Consider the following 20,600-nt stretch of genomic DNA (forward strand, 5'->3'; position numbering starts at 1 on the left):
AGCATTCAGCAACTCATCTGCCCGCTGCACGTCGATGTCGACGACGAGCCTTTCCACGGAGCCCTGGCCGCGGGGGTGCCTGGGGCGGGGGGTGTGTGGGGGTGCACGGGGTAGGCGCATTGAGTCGTCAGGGATCTGTGCCTGGCTGCGTTTTTTCCTCCCCCAGAGATGACAAAAATTGACCCAGCCAGTAGATTAGCTGCTTTTAAAATTTAAGTATTAGAGTTCTTAGAAGCACACTACTCATCAGGACAGTTCTCATACCTGTTTAGGATAAGATATTTAAGATATTTAGTTTTTAGTTCTGTGAGATGCTTCAGTTCTTGTGGAACCTTAGCTCATAATCGAAGACCTTCAAAATTAAAGGGCTTTTTTTTTTTTTTTTCAACGTTTATTTATTTTTGGGACAGAGAGAGACAGAGCATGAACGGGGGAGGGGCAGAGAGAGAGGGAGACACAGAATGGGAAACAGGCTCCAGGCTCTGAGCCATCAGCCCAGAGCCCGACACAGGGCTCGAACTCACGGACGGCGAGGTCGTGACCTGGCTGAAGTCGGACGCTTAACCGACTGCGCCACCCAGGCGCCCCAAAATTAAAGGGCTTTTAAACCCTGGATTTGTTGTGTTAGCTGCCTTCATTCTTGTGGTTTCACCAGTAAATTCCCATTATCGTACTTGTTTGTGTCGTCTGTGTTTGTTTCTACGTGAGGAGACCCTTTAGAGTGGTATTTAGCAGGTACGTTTGAACACGTATGTGGTGTACATCACTGTGTTAAGTGCTGTGGGCACTTCACCGTGGTCCCCATCGAAGCAGGTGACAGTCTCATTGGAGAGGTGAGACCCCCCCCTTAAGAAAGATGGCTAACGATATAAAACAGCGTAGTTTTTTTAAAGATACATTTGATCAATTTGTTGGACTTTTCAAAAACGTTAAAAGCATATTTCATAGTATTACATTTTCATCCAATCTTCCTGGTTCAGACATTTCGAAGAGGTCTATACATAGAACCAAAGCACGTCAAAAGATGAATTTTCACTTTGCAGTGAAATGCAGCCATGGTGGGCCCAGACTTTACCCTTCAGTCTACAGCGGGCAGGCCTCGTGGTCCCCCGACCTGGGGGGCGACTGAAGAATGTGGACAGGCCCCTGCCCCAGAATTGTAGGCTATCAGTTGGGCCCCTTTTATCTCATTTTTGTATTTCTGACCAAAGATACTTAGCCACTTTGAAACCTTCCCCCGCTCCTCCCCTCCTTGATCTTGTTTCTGAATTGCCATTATAAATCTGTATTGCACCCAGCATTCCCTATTTCCAGCCTGATAGGTGAGCCCTTAGCTCTCATTCCAATGCCTCTCTGCCTTGCCTGCATGTGCGGTGGGTTTCCAGTGTCCTTAATATCCTAACACTCTTAACATCTTAATAATCAAATACCGAGCTGCCTGTGGACGTTGACGTTGGGCCCTTCACAGGGTAGCTAGGTGGCCTTTCCCAGGGTGCAAAGCTGTGAGCGTGGCCCTGCCTGCCAGGAGCCAGTGTGGGGACCACGGGCGGAGCGGCAGGAGAGCCCCACGCCGAGCAGGGAGCAGGGGTGTGGACAGGTCATGTTCTTCTGCACGCAGGAAGCAGGAAGGCTCGGGACTTAGGGTTTATTTGGAGATCCTTGGCTGTTTTCAGAGAAGTTATATCCATACTAGAAATGAGCTTCAAAAATCATTCATGTCTATATGTATATGTATACGTGTGTATATATATATGTATGTACGTATACATATATTTGATTTGTACTTGTTACGATAAACCTGTCAACATGCAGAGCAAAATCCAAGGTTTTGGAGCGAATTTAAGTTGGTTGCATAAAAGTTACATTTCTGGTTTTTGTTCCTTTGTGAGATGCTGAAGGGTGGTGGAGGGTGGCCGGGGGCATTGGAGTCCTGGGTGGAGGGGTCTTGGGTGGGCGGGCGTGGCGATAAATGTTCCCGGTGTGTTGGGAGCCCTCCTTCTGGAGCGTCGTCTGTACTGGTCCGGACTCCAGACTTCCGGAGTCTGTACTGGTCTGTTTCACCGTAAACCCTTTGGTGCTGCCGACCCGGTGCCAGTTGTGGTGCAGACAGACTGGTGGAATCCACTGATTTAGGTGTGTTATTTAAGACGCGAGGGAGTTTTTGTTTGCGATGTTTAGACTCAGAGGCTTTCTGTCATCGCGTTGAATGTAATGGGAAAGATCATCCTTTTTGTAATCGTTTCTCAGGGGTTTTAAATCTAGTGTGTGTGGAGGTATGTTTTGCTTCTCAAGTTCTTTCTTTTTTGTTCTTAATTTTTATTTTTTATCTGTTTAGATTTACATCCAAATTAGTTAGCGTGTTGCTTCTCAAGTTCTTAAACAGGGATGCTTCTGAATTTGTTATTCCTTGTTTTCAAAATTCTGGGATCGGCCCAGCGTGGTACTGATTGAGGGCAGGGGTGAAGACCGCCATGTGGGTAGGTTTGCGGGTGGGGTGGGCATGCCTCTGTGTCTTTGCACTTTGCTCAGGGCTTTCTAGATACTCGAGCAGCGTCACTCCCTCACACACACACACACACACACACACACACACACACACACTCTCACACCCCTTCCTGAATGGATGGGTACACGTGGGTGAGCAGCAGGCCCAACGCTGGGCCACTCGCACTTGTGCCCGGCCAGCTGCGCGTCGCGGGGCCGCTTCAAGTTCGAGAGGGGACAGCCAGGCCCTCTCCCGCTGGCCCCCGAGCTGCTGGCCGGGTCTGGGAGAGCGGAGCCTCGGTGCAGAGGCTCATTTTCTAGTCTGTTTTCAGAGCCAGAGGTAGGGTGCATTTGCAGGATTGCAGATTGTGGATCAAAGGCACTGGTGGTCTAGAGAAAGCTTTTAGAGGAGTTTAAATGTTCTGTGGCTTTCGAGACCCACGGTGTTGTTTTCTAGGTGAGTGAATTCTAAATGTAGTTTTAGAGCTGTAGTAAAATTCTTTAAGTCTTGGGTCAAAAAAGGCCTCTGGCAGGGTGGGGGGGGGCAGAGCTGGGGGCTTGAGGCACCAGCGAGGAAGGGAATGAGTTCCCATAGGTTCCTTTAGTACTTTTGCAAAAGTGGGTTTGCTCTTTTTTTTTTTCAAAGCGGGTTATTTCTTTAGGTGTGATGTTTCTGTGCATGAGCAGTGCAGATTAAGCCTTTCGTTTGGAAAAGCAGAATGATTATTATTTTTTTGGTGGTCAAGATGTTCTAGTGGTAATTTTTTGGTATTTTTTTGGTTCTCGAGATGTTCTAGTGGTAACTCATTATTTGGTTCCTGGAAAACTTGCAGTTATTTTCACTGTGAGACTTCTTTCTCTGTGATGTCAGTTTTCTGTTAATCTAGAAATGACTGAAGGCTAAATGTGTAAGTGTACTTGTAGAGAATTAGGTACATTCTGAAACTTTCTTGCGACTTTACTGTAATTTACCAGGACGGTTATTAGTCTCCAGGTCGGCGCACGGGCACTTAGTGACTGCTTTCTTCGTGCTGCTCAGTGGCTTCTGTGAAAAGACCGACCTCCAGGAGGGCTGTTGGCTACTGTCTGGAGCCCTGAGCAGGACTGCTGTGACAAGGCACCACCCACCTGGTGGCTTAACCAGCAAGCCCTTGCTGTCTCGTGGTTCTGGAGGCCGCAGGTGTGAAAGGGGGGTGTCCGCACGCCCGGTTCCTCTGAGGACTGTGAGGACGGCGTGCATCTGTCGCTCCGTCCCCGCCGGGATGCCCCCGTGGTTTCTCCCCGGGCGGCCTCCCCGTTGGGGAGCCAGGCCTGCCTCCTGCGCCGTGAGCCCTCGTGACCTGTCCCATCTGTCGTGACCCAATTGGCGAGTGAGGGCACGCTCTGGAGCACCGGGGGTTAGGGCTCCGTCTTCTCCCTTTTGGGGAGACACCGTTTAACCCGTCACCACCGCTGAGGGCTCTGAGCTCGTCCAGGGAGTGAATGCGAAGGGAGTGAATTCGTCTAGGGATTCTTTCTGTTGTTGTCACACTTGTTTGTCGTAAACAGTGCTTAATTTTAGCTACCTTGGTGCCTCCAGTTTGTCCACATGTACGTGATGGAAACTGCGGTCACTGAATCTATGCACAAGACAGACTCAAGCCACGATGCAGGGTATTTAAACAGATTCTAGGCAGCACGTCGTGACTTGACTTCTTGTTGCTCAGAGGACTCGGATTTCCCGTGTGGAAACTGGTTTTAAAGTTCTGTAGTGCTTTTGTAGTAACCTGTCGATGTTTTGATAAATCCTTCTGTCAGTGTGGCTTGTTTTCCAACGGGAGAAGTGATTTGGAGTCACGTTGAGGGAATTCATTAGGAACCCGATTGAGTAAGGGTTCTTTAGGTAAACACTTAGTCATAGTTAGGGTGACACATTCCTGTGTAGTTTAGAAATGGATTTGGAGCCCAGTTCCAAAGCAGATGGAGTGTTTTTAAATTTTGCCCCTAGATGACTAGAACTATAGTTTTAATTTTTTTTCTAACGTTTATTTATTTTTGAGACCGAGAGAGACAGAGCATGAACGGGGGAGGGTCAGAGAGAGAGGGAGACACAGAATCTGAAACAGGCTCCAGGCTCTGACCTGTCGGCACAGAGCCCGACGCGGGGCTCGACCTCACGGACGGCGAGATCATGACCTGAGCCGAAGCTGGACTGTCAACCGACTGAGCCATCCAGGCGCCCCGAGAACTGCAGTTTTAAAACAAACTAATTATTACTTTTAAAAATGCGTATTGTGCCGAACATCAGAGCGCGCTTGTCTGTGGAAGTTGTCTTCCTAAAACCAGTCCTTTTCCTTTACCGGCGATACTGCTAGGACCGGTCAGAGATCACCAGGGATGGAGAGGGAGGGATCACTAAGCGTCTGCAGTTCATCACGGGGACTGGAGTTACGTCACATAAACCGTTACGTGAGAGACTTTCTTGGAATAATCCTGTGTTTTGTTAAGTTGCTTTACGTTTAAGTCCCATTTTACTTCACACTGGTTCGACCTTTTGAATTTTCTCAGGAGTGTTCTGACGGAGAGAGTGTGTTTCTCGGTATCTGTAGTTGTAAATGGGTTTAAATGTCACGAGTCAGGGTATTTATTTCCACGTGTATATGTCTTTGAAAACATAATCAATCCGTGTCTCAGCGGGTATGGATCGTACATGACATCGGGCATGAATCCGGGGGCCATGTAGGTGGGTGGTGCCTCTCTGTAGTTGATCACACGGGGAACTTCCAGAAAGTGCTTGGGAGACGGTAAAACGTTTCTGCCGTGTGAAAGTGCCGCGCGTCGTCTAAAGGAGGACAAGTTGGCGTTTCTTTTCCCGGACGTCTCTTTTACAAGAATTGACTTCTCTACGTTAGGAACTTCTGGAATGTGTGGCTCTGTACAAGGCCCGAAACACTGTCTGGCACGTGTCCTGCCTGCTGTCGGCTGATCACGGCCTCTTGGAGAAGTGTGAACTGTGTGTTAACACACACGCCCCACCCTGTCCGTACACGTACCAAAGGTGCGTCCTCCTGGAGCGCCGTCCTCACGGCTTCCTCGCCCGCTCGCCTCTCCCCCTGCACACGCCTCCTCTCTTAACTCCCAGCAGCAGTCCCGGCTGGAGAATACTACTCTAGTTGAATTCGGTTCCTTGTGTGGTCGGCAGTAGGGCGTGGACGGGGGAGGCGTCCGTCGGGGGACACGGGAGAGTCCTCTGCACACGTGTGGGCCCCGGCCGCAGCACTGCCCTCTGTGGTGCGGAAGGCCGAACCTGGGGAAGTTGTCCGTGTGAACCCACAAAAGTGCAATTTCATACGAGTCGACCTAACTCACATGGCGTGAGTGTTAAGGGCTAAGCTCTGGAATCAGACCTTAGTGTTGACCTGACCCTTGAGCTTTCTGGGGACCTTGGCAAGTGACTAAAACGTCTGCATGCCACCTTTTCCGAATCAGTGGGGAAGACGGCCCCTGCCCCCGCGCCTCCCCACCTCCCCGTGCTTTAGGCCGCTTTTGAGGATGAACAGGAGATCGCCTGGAGGAAGATTGGAAGGTTCTCCAGAAAGGTTAGCTGCTTGTATCGCCACCAGCATGGTTTGTTTTTGTTGTTGTTGACCTAGACCTGTCTAAGGGCAAGAGGAAATGGGACCAAGGATGGAGGAAAGTGAGGTTGTGCGGATTAAGGCCAACGGAAAACAAGAAACTGCGGTGTGCGGTTTTGCGCCCGTAACACCAGATGGGCAGGATGGGGGGAGAGACGCTTGACGATCTTGTACCGTGTAAGGTGCGCAGAGGCGGATGCGGGACACTTGTCCGTGGACGGGTGAGGCAGTGTGGATCGGGCAGTTGTCTGGTGTCTGAAGTCAGATCAGTGCTTTCGGCAGCAAATCTGCCTTGGACGCGGGGGCGGCGGAGAGGGCCCCTCTCGCCTCAACGCCCGTTCTCTTTGGTGCTGGGTGGACAAGTGCCGTCTTCCCTGGGAATGCTTTGTTTTACTGCCTGGTTCGTTCATGTGAACTAATCTTCCTTCTTCACCCGTGGGCCCTCCTCCTTTCTGCAAGTTGGCGACTTACTAATTTAAGGTAACTTTTGACACAGTGATGGACACATAAGAGGAAATGCAGAAGTTATTTATAAGTGGGAAAGCTTCTTTATAAGTGGGGTAGGGAAAGATACTTCGGTTTAGGGAGGGAGAAGAAGAATGGTTCGAACACATTACTTTTGACATTCTCTCCTTCGGAAGTTAGCCATGCCGTGAATTGGGGACGCGCTGATAGGTCACGGGGTTACTCTCCCCTCCATGCAGCTGTGAGATCTCACACACACACACACACACACACACACACACACACACACACACAGAGGCTTGTGTATGTCCGTGTGATGTTTTCTTGTGTCAAATAGCTTCTTAATGTTTCGTTTCACCAAGGAGGCCTCTTCTCTTTCCCGTTCTGTTTTTCTAGAAGGCCAACAGTGAGGCCAGTCAGAGTGACACGAGTCTCTCCTCATCAGAACCAAAGAGCAGAAGCAGTCTCCACTTGCTGACTCAGGAAACGAAAATTGGATCTTTCCTAAATAACAAAAGTCTCGATGTCAAAGACAAAGCTGGTCTTTGTCCAGACGGAGATGATATGGAAGGGGATTCTTTCTTTGATGATCCCATTCCTAAACCAGAAAAAACTTACGGTTGGTGAGTAAACCGTGTTTTTGGATTATCAAGCCAGAGGCTTAAAAATATCATTTCCAAGTATCTCGTAATTTAAAAACAAGCTACTAAAGCTTCTGTAATTATTGATATGTAAGTCTGATTTTGTGTCACTAAAGCCTTTCGTGCTGTGAAACAATCCCAGGTGGCAAAAACCTGGGTCTCACTGATTTCCGTCGGCGGGCATGTACCGAGCGCCTGTCCCGTGCCAGGACGGGGCAGCCAGAGCTCAGGCAGGGCGCCTCCCTCCAGAAGCCTGCAGTCTTGTAGACAGAGGCACCAAGGAGGAGGCAGTCCCGACAAGCCGCCAGGGGGACGCAGCCAGAGTGACGGCCGAGCAGTGACGGGAGCAGTGACGGGGCGAGCAGAGGCCGGTGGTGCTCGGTTAGAGCGTCCGTCCTGGGTGGGGGGGGGGGGGGGGGGGGGGGGGAGCTCACCGAGTTGGTGAGTTGGCTGGGCAGATGGCAGGGCTTCTGGAACTCCGGGGAGAGAAGGCAGCTCGCGCAGCCCTGCGGGCACGGCAGAGAGCGGCGAGGGGCACTGCGGCGGGAGTACGTACGACTTCACCGTTAGGGAGACCGGGAGCCCCGGGGTCTGGCCGCTGGGCGTCCATCTGGGAGGCAGTTGGGATTATCCGGGTGAGAGACGATGTCAGAAGTGGTGAGAAATTGGCAGTTTGGGGGTGTGCTTGGAGGCCGGATCCGAAAGGGTTTGCTGGTCAGTGTCAGAGAATGAAATGACCTTGAGGGAGGGTCCAGGGTTTTCAGCTGAATGGCTGGAAGGTTGGAAACCCCGCCGACAGGTGGAGAGCAGGGCTGGGCTGCACAGCTGGGCAGGTGATGGTCTAGAACTCAGGCTGTGAAGCTCCCTGCTGCCGAGGTCAGGCCTCGGGCGGTAACTGAGGGCGTCTAACTGAGGGCGTCCAACGGGCAGGGCATTCGGGGAGAGGTCTGGGCTAGAGGCCCAGTGAGGGGGGAGGGAGGTGTCCGTGTTAGATGCTGCCCCTAGAGGAGCCTGGAGGCTGTCACCTGGGAAGTGGCAGGTGGCACCTGGAAGTCAGCGAGGGGAGGAGGAGGGAGAGGGAAGGGACCCAGGGGATTCGGAGAGGTGTCCTGGAAAGAGGAGGCTGGAGTGAGTCCTGAAAGTCAGTCACTGTGTAGCAGCACGGAGGCAGGGGTGACACGGAGGCAGGGGTGACGGATCGTGGGGCGGCGGGCTGTGGTGGCAGAGGGTTAGAGCGGGTTGGGCAAAGGATGGGGACGGATGGTAGGTGGGGAGCGCTCTCCAGGTGAGTTGTGTCTTACAGGGGTGTGAGGGGTGGGGGGAGAACAATAAAGTGGGGAAGTGGGGAATGGCCGTGCGCCTGTCTGCTGAGGACAGTGCTAGGAGGGAGGGGACCGATGTGCAGGGGTGCGGGGGAGAGGCTGGTCTCGGTGCTGCTGTGCGCAGGGCGAGCGTGCGGGTGCACTGGGCAGGGTGGGGGGGTGGGGGGTGACGGTAGCAGCCTGGGAAGGTTCCTGCTGGCGTGGGTGGGCGTGGGCAGGGCTGGAGAGGAGGCCCGGGGAAGGGGTGAGGGGGGCGGTGGGGCCGCGAGAGGCCCACGCGAGGGCGGGGCACCGCTGGGGAGGTGGCCTCTGTGCTGCCCCTCGCCGGCTTCTGCTAAAAATCACAGAGCCTGAAGGTGCCGAACAGTTCAGTTTGTAAGGTCGCAGACGATTTGGGGGAGAGGCCAGCGGGCTTCCCCGGTCGCTCACCGCGGACTCTGCGACTGCACGTTGGGTCCCGGCGCCGCGCGCACTCCCGCCGCCGTGGAGTCGCCTCTGTGTCCTTGGCCTGGCCGCAGGCGACTGACGACCCGCTTTTTTGTTGGCAGGAGGAGCGAGCCCGGGGCGCCCGCCGGAAGCCTCGCCTCGCTCTCGGACGCGCCCCCCTTGAAGAGCGGCCGCAGCTCCTTGACCGGAGCCCCCGGAGCCCCCGGAGCCCCCTCGTCCGCAGAGGCCGGAAGTGAGTGCGGTGGAGACATGGCCCGAGGCCTGGCGATGGGTTTTCTCTGGTTAAGTAGCCCGTGAGCCGTTTCCTTTGCGCGAGTCCTCAGCCCGTGGTGCTCCCGAGGCGGCTCGCGTTCCCTTCCTTTACCACGGTCGCGGTCGCCTCGCTTCCTCGTGCCGCCGCTTTCCCAGCCATCAGAACGCTTCCAAAACCCACTTCCTAGCTGCCTTAGATCGTGAGCATGTCAAGTCATTTCTCCCGTGTGGGGCATTTAGATGGACTCGAGCAGGACTTAGAGTCGATCAGTTTTGAGGAATTTGTTTTGTAGGTTCTATGATTGCAAATAATCATCACGGGAATGTTAAAATATTCTCCCTTCAGCGATTTGGGGCCGGCCCATCTGTTTTCCCCTTTGGATATCAGAACTCCAAATCATCGTGTGTGTGTGTGTGTGTGTGTGTGTGTGTGTGTGTTTGTGTGGTCTGCTAGATTTATTTTATGTGTTTGTTCACCATGATGCGTGTTCTCTTTTTTTTTTGATAAGTTGGCGAACATACAGCGTATACTCCTGGCTTGGGGGGTGGATTCCCGTGGTTGGTCGCTTACGCACCAGGCCCAGTGCTCATCCCAGCAGGTGCCCTCCTCAGTCCCCATCACCCACTTTCCCCTCTCCCCCACCCCCATCCCCCCTCAGTTCCTTCTCTGGATTTAAGAGGCTCTTGTGGTTTGCCTCCCTCCCTCTCCGTAACTTTTCTTTTCCCCTCCCCCCCCCCCCCCCATGGTCTTCTGTTAAGTTTCTCGCCATCCACACAGGAGTGAAAACATACCGCATCCGTCTTTCTCTGAGTGACGCGTGTACTCTTCCATGCCCTCCCGTTCCAGCCATGCCCCCAGCCCCTCCATTCAGGTGACCCATCCGTGCGCTCTTTATGGTTCAGAGTCTGACTCTTGGCTTCTCCCTTTTTTTTCCCTTTTGTTCATTTGTTTTGATTCCTAAATTCCACACGTGAGTGAAATCGTGTGATATTTGTCTCTCTCTGACTTAGCTCCCTTGGCATTATGCTCTCTGACTCTATCCACATCATTGCAAATGGCAAGATTTCCTTATTCGGAATGTGAATCTGACCTCTCTTTTTCCACGTGCCAGAGAGGCAGGTTGTCAGACGTGGAAGGGCCGTGTCGCTGCACGGTTTACCTTCCCGCCCCTCCCACATGCAGGTGGTGACAAGACAGAGGGTTTGAAAGTGTAGCCTGGAACGAAGACGTGTGTAGGTGAAGTTTGTTTACTATATCACAGTAAATAGAGATTTAATGGACACTGTTTTAGACCCTTCTAAAAAGTAGATCTATATTAAGAAATCGTGTGATTTTTGCATAATTTTGCAGTACTTACTAACCTTTGTTTTTTAATTTTTTTATGTTTATTTTTGAGAGACGGAGCACAAGTGGGGGAGGGGCAGAGAGAGGGGAGACACAGAATCCGAAGCAGGCTCCAGGCCCCGAGCCGTCAGCACAGAGCCCGACGTGGGGCCTGAACTCACAAACCAAGATCATGATCCGAGCCAAAGTCGGACACTTAACCGACTGAGTCCCCCGGGCGCCCCTACTAACCTTTTTATGTGATGTGGTGCAGTGCAGGATTCCCCAGGATACGTGAAGGAGATGACGTGTGGTTTCTTTGAGCCGGGTAGTAAACTGGCCACCCATCTGTTCATGTGGCCCACGCCAGTCCCCCCCCGCCCCCGTTCTTCTTCCCCAGTCGTCGTCACCTGCAGTGAGAACTTAGCGGGTCATGGTCAAGTTGCTCTTAACAGCGAGTAGAGAGTGACGACTGGGAGAGGATGTTGAGCACTTAGGACTGAAGAAACAATCAGTTTGGTAAATGAAATAGCCGTTGAATTAAAGCAAAATTGAAGGAAATAAAATTGAGAATAATTAACCGTAGTGCCTGAATTCACACTTAATGAGTCTTTTCAGAGTCGGTGCTATCTGTTAGGCCAGAAATTATTTCCTGGTCAGATTTCAATAAAGAGCAGTATGGTGTATGGTTAAAAAGGGGGTGCGATGCATGATGGGAGCATCATTCGTCAGAGTTCGCAATTCTGTCTTCGATTTTGGTTATGACGTTATAGTCATAAACCCTATACCGGAAAAACCAGTGATACGCCTTAGACACTGTTGGGTTCTAAAAGTCAATCCCGTGTGAATGTTTTTCCTCCACAGGTAAGAGAGGAAACACGGTTTTGAAAGATCTGAAGTTGGTCAATGATAAAGTTGGATCTCTTGGGTTAGGTAAGTAGATTTCCTGTTTTTAGTCTTAATGGCCTGAAGGCCATTAGGTTTTAGAATAAAACCTTAAATGCAGCGGGTTGGCCTGGAGCAGGCGCCTCCTGACTGGGCGCCTGGCGGTCCCCGGGGGTGGGTGACGCAGCGGCCACCACAGGCTCCCTGCTTGTGGAGCTTGGGTTCTCGGGGGGGGGGGGGGGGGGGGTTCTGCCTGGGACGGGCCCCTGCAGACACCCGCAGCGTGGGGGTAGCCAGTGGGCGCTGGGGTGGAAACGGGCGGGAGGTGGGCTCGTCCTTGCCCCGGGGGCGACTTCCCTGCGGAGACCAGGTGGGTGACGTTTCAGCGCGGACCAAGGACAGTCCGTGCAAAGGCAGAGTCCCTTCTCTGGGCACTGGGAGTGCGCCGTCCAGGCCCTGGGGGAGCAGCCTGAGTGGGAGACAGGCTGTGGATCTGGTGTTCAGTTGTGTCACATGGAGTGGTGGTTTGTGACCCTGAGGGAGGAAATGCGTTTCTGCGGACGTGAGCGCTTCCAGGGCCCTGGGGCTCTCCTCCGGTGTCCGGTCTGGGGGGAGGGACAGAGGCGGATGGGCGTCCTCTAGGCGCACTTCACCTGGGAGGGGCTGAAAGAAACGGCTTGGCCCGCGTGCTCGGCGGTCCCTCTTCCGTCCCCGCGGGACATGGGTGTGTGCCCTACGTGACGTTCCGCTGCCCCGGATCTGCGCTCGCGGGGTGGGCGCTGGGGCCCGGCGAGACCCCCCCACCCTGTTCTGGAGGACACTGCAGTGAGCGGAGAGGACTCCGGTTTGGGAGCAGGTGGGCGCAGGTGACATCGCAGATGGGGCCTCCGTGGCGCATCCGAACAGGCGGAGGCCGGCGGTGCCCTCTCCGGGCCTGCCCGCGGGCGCTGACGGCACCCAGCTCCTTGTATGCTGGAGACACTCCAATGACACACGCAGGCCCTAGTGAACGGTGCCTCATGAGCGCCAGCTGCCTCTGGCGGTGTCTCGGCTCGCCCTGCAGCCGCAGCGTGGCCGCGCCCCCAGCTGCCGGACTCTGCAGCTGCGCCCCCAGCTGCCGGACTCTGCAGCCGTGGGGGTGGCGGTGACGCTGGGCGGGCCTGCGCCCTTGCCCAGAGTTTCCCCGGTTCCTGGGCAGGCCGCCTCTTCCTCAGCCCCACCGGCGGCTGCCGGCTCTACCTGCCCCTGGCCCGCCCCCTGGCCCGCCCCTGCCCCGCCCCCTGCCCCGCCCCTGGCCCCGCCCCCTGCCTGGCCTGCTGCTTCTACGGCTCACCTGCTTCTCACCTGTGCCAGGTGTCTCTGCCTCCTGCTGTCCCTCTGCTCTGACAGCCTGCTCTTTGTCAAAGCCAGGGCAGCCCCAGCCTGCTATTGAGGAGGGGACGCTGAGCGTTCCCCTCGAGGGAAGGGGCCCTGCCGCGCTGCAGGTGCCAGCCGGGAGAAGGGGGCCCTCTGCTTCCCTCGCCTTCGCCGGGACCTGTGCTGTCGTTGGGCTGGGGCTGTGGGTGCCACTGCGGGGAAGACCTGGGACTCGTCAGCTGAAGTTTGGTCCCTCAGCCGGACGTGAGGGTTCGGTGTAAATCAGCATTTCTGTTTAGTTTTGTTTGATGGTATTGCAACAGTATTGCTTCCTGTTTGTTTTCGTTGTCGTCGTGAATTTGTGGACTTCTCAGTATTTGAAGTAACGTACGAATGTTAGCGGACCGGCCTAGGGTAATAATGACGCTGGCCACATGCACTTGGCACCGTGGCAACTGGTGGTTTTATCTCAGTCTTAACCCTGTGAGGTTGGTTTTAGTATTTCCTCCATTTCTGCAGATGAGAGCCAGGTTACGTGAGTTGCTTGAGGTCACGCTGGTTGTAAAGTGCCGGTACGTTAACTGAGAGCCCCACCTGGACATTATTTTAGTTTTTTAATGTTTATTTATTTTTGACAGAGAGAGAGACAGAGCACGAGCAGGGGAGGGGCAGAGAGAGGGAGACACAGAATCGGAAGCGGGCTCCAGGCTCCGAGCTGTCAGCCCAGAGCCCGACGCGGGGCTCGAACTCACAGCCCATGAGGCAGCAGTAGGGGGTTCGTGATAATCTGGTTTTGAGGTCTCCCATTACATCCAGCACCTGATATTTTTAATATCAGACGACTTTACAAATAATAAACATACAACGTGATTTAGCTTTTGGGTACTTGGAATAAAAGACTGGGTATTAACCACATTTTATGAATGACATTTTGTTATTTCGTAGGTAGTTTATTTGGTCCTTTGCTTTCGTGTCCTATACGGGAAAGAGATTTCTAACCCTGGAGACTTCATTTTTAATGATGCAATATCATTCGGTAATGGGGTTTTTCGTGAAGGAAACGTGAGTGTGCGATCGTAGCTACATCGTGAAGCATGCTGATGTAAACGTCGCCCGTCTTTTCTTAAACTTACAGGGACTGGAGAAGACGACGACTATGTTGATGACTTTAACAGGTAAGAAAAACAGCCGGGCAGCAAATAAATCGCAAACAGTTTGTGACACAGGAAAGTGTGACGGTTACGTTGGTGCTTATTTTAGTGTATTTGACTCTCTCGTGCACGCTGGGCACTCCAGAGTTACACCCTGCACTTCGAAGCCTGGTTTGGTTTTGCATTAGAATGCGAACAAACGCGTCATGTTCAGGAAACTCGGTAAGAACGCGACACGGCCACTCGGAGGCGTCAGGTCGCGTTAGGTTGCCGTGGTCCACGTGCGCTCCCCCAGCCCCGTGGAAGGTGGGGACGCGTGCCTAACTTCAGACGTTGCCCTCTCCAGCTAGTGTCCTCATTCAGATGACAGGTCATGTTTTGTTCAGATAGCTTTTTACGTACGTAGTGGTAATATAATCTGTGAGTTGCCTGATGGTTTGGAAATAATTGTTGTGGGTGTGATGAGAAATTTTAAATTAGAGCCTGAGAATTTTATGTAATTGACAAGGTTCCCCCCCCCCCCCCCCAATTGAGAATTTATATTTTATTTCTTAACAGAATGATTTATCATACAGTTTTTTTGAGAGATGGCATGGCTTGTAGATGAAATTTTAAGAACCTGGGTTTGTGCTTTTCCTGACATTGTGGCCATAGTCACCATCATGGACCTTGGTTTTCTCATGTCTTAAGTTGACTCCCCTGTTTGTGTTGCCCTCGATAAGTTATGTTAAGGATCAGGTGAGGTAATACGTACAAAGTTAATGGTACCTGATATTTCATTTAAACGTTCATATTCAGTGTCCTTTATTCTGTTTCCTTCTCTCAAACTAGTACCAGCCATCGCTCAGAAAAAAGTGAGCTGAGTATTGGTGAAGAGATCGAGGAAGATCTTTCTGTGGAAATGGACGACATCAATACCAGTGACAAAGTATGGTGTTAGCGTTTCCTGTGGAACGCTGTTTGTGCCTGTTGCCTTGACTTACTGTAAAGCTTCAAAAAATGTACACAGATTAGGAGAAAAACAGTTGAAAATCGTGACGTGACAGCTACTGGGCCCAAGTCGAGAAACAATGGCTTTTACGCGTCGTCTGTAGGGTGCCCCTGATGGCCGCTCCCGGGGTCGGTGCGTGCCGCTGGGGCACCTGTGCCCTGTGGCTGGGGCGTCGGTTGTCGTGAGCGTAGGTGGGCCCGGTGGGTCGGGACTGGAGTCCGAACTGACCGCCTCAGGGGTATAGACAGCAGAGGCCAGAGAAGTCGGGACAGGACTGGGAGCGGGCGCAGGGACGGGAGCCCCGTGCAGGGGGAGGTGAAGCGGCGTGTCAACAGGCAGGCCAGGGCTGGCGCGGAAGCCCGGAGGGGACGATGCGGCAGACGTGCGGCGGGCTGTGCGGTTAGGAGTGCGTCCTGGAGATCCACGTTCGGCCTTGTTCTCGGGCAGAGGGCAGAGTGTACTTGGGTGGACGCACGTTGCACGTGAGACGGAGGCGGCATCTCAGGCTGTCCCGTCGGCATCACAGAGGCGGCTGCCGGTCAGGTGGGCGCCTCTCAGGCTGTAGGCAGCCCCGGCCCAGAGGTGGACGAGGGGCGTTCCCCAAGTGCCCGTGACCGTCGCGGGATGAGCGGACGCTGCAGGCCGTTGGGAGAGGCGGTGCGTCGGAGCCGGCAGGCTCCGGGAGCGTGTCCTTTTGCGTCCTGTGGTCTCCTGGGCGCACTTTAATCTGTCATCTGCAGCCTGCCCGTTGGCACAGCGGGACCGGTGGCGTGTGCCTCACGGGAGCGTCGGGAAGGCTGGGGGAGGACGGCACCCGGCACTTGGTCTCTGGTCGCACCCGATGTACCTGCAGCCACCGGGGCAGCTGGGAGGGTTATGGCAACAGGTGTTCGTTAGTGTGGCCTTGGGCTGCGAGCTCAGCCTTTGGTAATCGTCCCAGGTTTCGAAATAGGGGGAGGAAGGGGAGGGTTTAGGGGACTTTTGGATATGAAGTGGTTTGTGGAGTACAAGGTGATATGTAAATGACAGCAGTATGTTTCAGAGATTATTTATGACTCTCTCTTCTGACACTGGTTCTTTTTCCTTTTTCCGTTTGAACCACGAAGCTTGATGACCTGACGCAGGACCTGACTGTGTCCCAGCTCAGTGATGTCGCGGATTATCTGGAAGACGTTGCGTAGACACGAAAGGAGGAAGTATTCTCATCCACAAAGGACAGAGGACTCTGATCAGTTGCATCCCCCCCCCACCCGCCCCAGACAATCACTCTTTGCTGGAATGTCTGCTCCCTGTTGGTGCCTTGTGTTTCAAAAAGACTGCAGATATTTTTAAAAATTAACTTTTCGTTATACTAAACAAACGCTTCCGACTCGAGCCCATGTGTGGAAGATACAAGTTCTTAATTTGGTTTGGCTACACATTTCTCTGTGGAAATTGATTATCTACAACTCAGACTCCTCACAGGGAGTGAACCCATGAAAATATGAGTATTAAGAGCATCCTGAAAGGTGTCAATAAAGCTGTAGGTTCACACAACTGTGTGTGTGTGTGTGTGTGTGTGTGTGTGTGTGTGTGTGGCTTGAGCCATCTAGAATCAAAGCATATTCGATATTAGGTGGTTCTGCACATACTTGGCAAAACGGCCTGGTACATGTGTAGCACTGAAGCCTGTTACTTTAAGTTGAATTTGACGTGTCCACTTTATTGTGTATTTCCTTCCATCTGGAAGGGTTGTTAGACCAGGAAGCTTATATGAAAACACTTGTGTGTGTGCTACGTAGTTTCGCTTGATTTGAAGAAATCTAGAGGTTGCTCTGACTTTTAGTTCCTGGACTTGGCGCTGACATTAGTGGTCGCTGCCCAGGTCCACGTAAGGAGCGTCAGTGGCAGGTTGTGTTCTTTATCGTTATAATTTATTGCTTATAAAGATGCCTGGAAACAGACGAAATGCCAAAGGTGTCGGAGAGCATGAAGCGGTGCTTCTATTTCAGATGTGTAGGCTGGTCGTATTCAAATCCAGATTGGGCTGGAACAGTGGTGATGGCCTAAGACCACATCTGGTGTGACGGGCTTTACCCACTCACTCTAGGTCGTTCCACCGCGGCCCTTTGCACACGGGGCCGGTGCCGGCCTGGGGGCAGCCCCCCTCCCCCGCACCTGCCGAGCTGCTGTCCACGTAGGTCACCGAGGGCTCTGAGGTCTCCGTTCCAGACAGCCCACAGAGGGCACGTCCGTTCCTGTTTGTGTAAGTGACGCCGTGATTATGTGTTACGTTCTGTACTTTTTTATTTGAATTAAATTATGCTTTTTATTAAAAGTCATCTCTATTAATAAAGAGTGAACTAGACCTACGTGACTGATCTCAGTAAGTGAGCAGACTCCGTGGTTCATGGAGTGCCCGTTTTTCATTTCACGTTGGCCTAAATGGGGCAGAAATATCTGCTGGGCCCTCAGAGGTAAAGGGAGGTGATGGCGTGAGGAGCGAGATTGTCTAACTTGACAATCTACTTGTATAGCCCCTCGGTGAAACTGAGCCGTAAACACCAAGAGGAAGGAGGACAGAAGACGGGCCAGGGCCCCCTGGGAGCCGCAGCGTCGGTCTGCCCTCGGTCCGCGGGCTGTGGCCTCCGTCCTGGCGGTGGGTCACGTTTTGTGCGAGTGAACAGCGTCGTGTGGGGATGTGCTCTGTTGCCGAAAGTGCCCCCGTGTGCTTGTTCCAAACTGCATTTGCCTAGAAGCCGTCTCTGGAAACACTTGCTCTGAGCCACGGCAGGACCTGTGTCACAGGTGTGACTTACTTTTTATTCAAAACAATGTTTCTTTTTACGCTTTATTTTTGAGAGAGCGAGCGAGCGATCCAGCACGAGCAGGGGAGGGACAGAGGGAGACACGGAATCCGCAGCAGGCTCCAGGCTCGGAGCTGTCCGCACAGCTGACTCAACCGACTGAGCCCCCCCACAGACGCCCCTGGGTGTGATTTGTTTTTTGTTACCTGATGGGAGCTAGAGTTCAGTGACAGGATTGGGAGTGACAGCTGGAGGTGGCTTTTGAAATATGGGGAAAGCATTGGAACGGCACGGTCTGAAATTGGTCACTGCTCTGTTACACAGAGAACCCGACCTTTGGTCGTATCTGGGAGGACGGGCAGGAAACGCCCCGTCTGGAACTTCATTCGTCATTAGCACTGCATCCCTCTGGAAAGTGTGATTTCCCCACGTCGTCCTTGAGCAGAAAGGGGTTGAGTGTGTGAGTGACGAGTAGTTTCTTTTTGTTTGGAAATCCCTTGCGAGATACTAACCCACGGAACACATCTGTATGGGAGAGCCTGGATTGTGCGGGGGGACTGGTACGTGCGACGCGTCGTTTACTGGTGGTGGCTCAAAGCGAATAAAAAGCCTTTATTGTCCCATTTGTGTCCCTGCATCTGTGGCACCTCGCGTGTGATGGTCAGCACGCCGATGCTGTCCCCGCCGCTCACCGGCTCCTTGTCCGCACCCCCCTTGCCCAAGAATCGCCGGCTCGTGTCCCTCCTGTTCTCAGACGTTCCAGCCCGAGGGGCCGCCAGTTGTCCTTCCCACTCCGCCTCTGTCGTGTGTACCCAGGGTATTTCACTCCCGTCTCGTCGCTGACGTGGGCCCGTGGGCTGTGTGCGAGCCGTCCGAGCGGGCGCCGTGTTTCGCCACCTGGGTGTGTCTTTGGCACCTGGAATAGCACGTGGCCCATCGTGTGGCTCTGTAAGGACGGGGCAGGGGGACAGCTATGGTAGCCCGCTCGTGGGGTTGGGTGTCGGCGGGGGCGCCTGGGAGACGCTTCTGCCTGGGCAGCCACCTCCTGGGGACAGCGTTCCTGTCCCCGGGCTCCCAGGCCTGCTGAGTCGGTCCGTGGTTCGGTCGAGGCCGTCAGAGGGAGCCGCGGCTCACGGGACACTCGTTATTAGCTCTCGTTTTGAATATCGCCATTCTGATGGGTGTGAACGGGTTTCACACCGTGGTTTCGATTTGCATCTGGAGTGATTTTACGTGCCCTTGTGACTCTGTGCTGTCGTCGGGGAGAGTGTCTGACTGCTCAGCAGTGTGGTCCATGCGTTCGGTTTTCCTTACTGATCTTCTTCGGTTTTATTCTGTATTGAAAGTGGGGGCATCAGAATCTCCAGCCTTTGCTGACTTACCAGTTTCTTCATTCGGTTCTGTCGGGTTTTGCTTCTGGTGTTTTTGGTGCATTCTGTGTAATTGCTGTATCTTCAGAAAATGTCTCTCTCTAGCAATTTCGTTTTGTTTTAAAACCATTTTGCCTGGGGTGCCTGGGTGGCTCAGTCGGTTGAGCGTCCGACTTCAGCTCAGGTCATGATCTCGCAGTCCGTGAGTTCGAGCCCCGCGTCGGGCTCTGGAGCCTGGAGCCTGCTTCGGATTCTGTGTCTCCCTCTCTCTGTGACCCTCCCCCATTCATGCTCTGCCTCTCTCTGTCTCAAAAATAAACAAACAGGGGCGCCTGGGTGGCTCAGTCGGTTGGGTGTCCGACTTCAGGTCATGATGTCATGGTTCATGGGTTCAAGCCCCACATCGGGCTCTGTGCTGACAGCTTGGAGCTTGGAGCCTGCTTCGGATTCTGTGTCTCCCTCTCTCTCTTCTCCTCCCTTTCTTGCACTCTGTCTCTCAAAAATAAAAATAAACATTAAAAAAAAATTAAAAATAAATAAGTAAATAAGTAAACATTAAAAAAATTAAAAAAAAAAAGCAAACCATTTTGCCTGATACAGTGTGGCCAGCCTTGCTCTTGTGGTGGCCGTTTGCATGACGTTTGTGTCTTTGAATCTAAAGTTTGTCTCCTGGAGATAGCATATAGTTGGATTTAAAAAAAAAAATGCAGTCTGGTGACCTCTACTTTTTTTTTTTTTTTTTTTTTTTTAATTTTTTTTTTCAACGTTTATTTATTTTTGGGACAGAGAGAGACAGAGCATGAACGGGGGAGGGGCAGAGAGAGGGAGACACAGAATCGGAAACAGGCTCCAGGCTCCGAGCCATCAGCCCAGAGCCTGACGCGGGGCTCGAACTCACGGACCGGGAGATCGTGACCTGGCTGAAGTCGGACGCTTAACCGACTGCGCCACCCAGGCGCCCCTGGTGACCTCTACTTTTTGACGGGATTACTTGGTCTGTTCACATCCCGTGTTGTTATTGATACACTTTGGACTTACGTGGGCAGTTTTAATATCTGTCGAGTCAATGTCTCATGTGTTTTTTTGTCTCTGTTCCTTCGCTGCTTCCTTTTGCAGTAAGTGAATATTTTCTAGTGCAACGTTTTACCTTCTTAAGTTATTTTCTCACTGTATGTTTTTCCAGTTGTGTTGAGGAGAATTGACACGCGTCGCTGTGCACGTTCAGGCGTGCGGCACGACGGTTAGGTGTCTGTGTGCCGTGAAACGATGCCACGCCGGGTCCGGCTGACATCTGTGCTCTCACACAGATAAGCACAAAGGAAAGAAAAACTTCCTGTGAGGAGAACTCTTGGGTTCTAGTCTCTTCACGGTTTCCCTGAGGGTCCTCACTGTAGTTTTAAGGCGTTTTCTCAGCGGTCGCCCCAGGGTTTACAGCGTACTTCTCATTGGTCTGCACCGAATCGTTTCCCACCAGCCTAGGGAAACTCCTCTCCCAGGCGGCTCTCTTCCCTC

The 20,600-nt window shown here is 53.0% G+C and overlaps 1 protein-coding gene across 6 annotated transcripts in view; it reads left to right on the forward strand.

Annotated features, from left to right (window-relative positions):
• CEP43 (centrosomal protein 43) overlaps nucleotides 1-17,279 on the forward strand; it is a 31,404-nt gene extending 14,125 nt beyond the window's left edge. For 5 of the 6 annotated variants that reach the window (XM_045500267.1, XM_045500269.1, XM_045500265.1 and 2 more), the window contains 6 exons: nucleotides 6,960-7,186; nucleotides 9,075-9,205; nucleotides 11,414-11,482; nucleotides 13,926-13,965; nucleotides 14,773-14,869; nucleotides 16,039-17,279. In XM_045500267.1, coding sequence (XP_045356223.1) covers nucleotides 6,960-7,186; nucleotides 9,075-9,205; nucleotides 11,414-11,482; nucleotides 13,926-13,965; nucleotides 14,773-14,869; nucleotides 16,039-16,113 — 639 coding nt within the window. In that variant the 3' untranslated portion in view covers nucleotides 16,114-17,279. Of the gene's footprint in view, nucleotides 1-6,959; nucleotides 7,187-9,074; nucleotides 9,206-11,413; nucleotides 11,483-13,925; nucleotides 13,966-14,772; nucleotides 14,877-16,038 lie in introns of all 6 variants that reach the window. The other variant, XM_045500270.1, reaches the window with a different exon arrangement.
• The last annotated feature ends 3,321 nt before the right edge of the window (nucleotides 17,280-20,600 follow it).

Source organism: Leopardus geoffroyi, chromosome B2 (genome assembly GCF_018350155.1).
Source record: "Leopardus geoffroyi isolate Oge1 chromosome B2, O.geoffroyi_Oge1_pat1.0, whole genome shotgun sequence".
Classification (NCBI taxonomy): Eukaryota; Metazoa; Chordata; class Mammalia; order Carnivora; family Felidae; genus Leopardus; species Leopardus geoffroyi.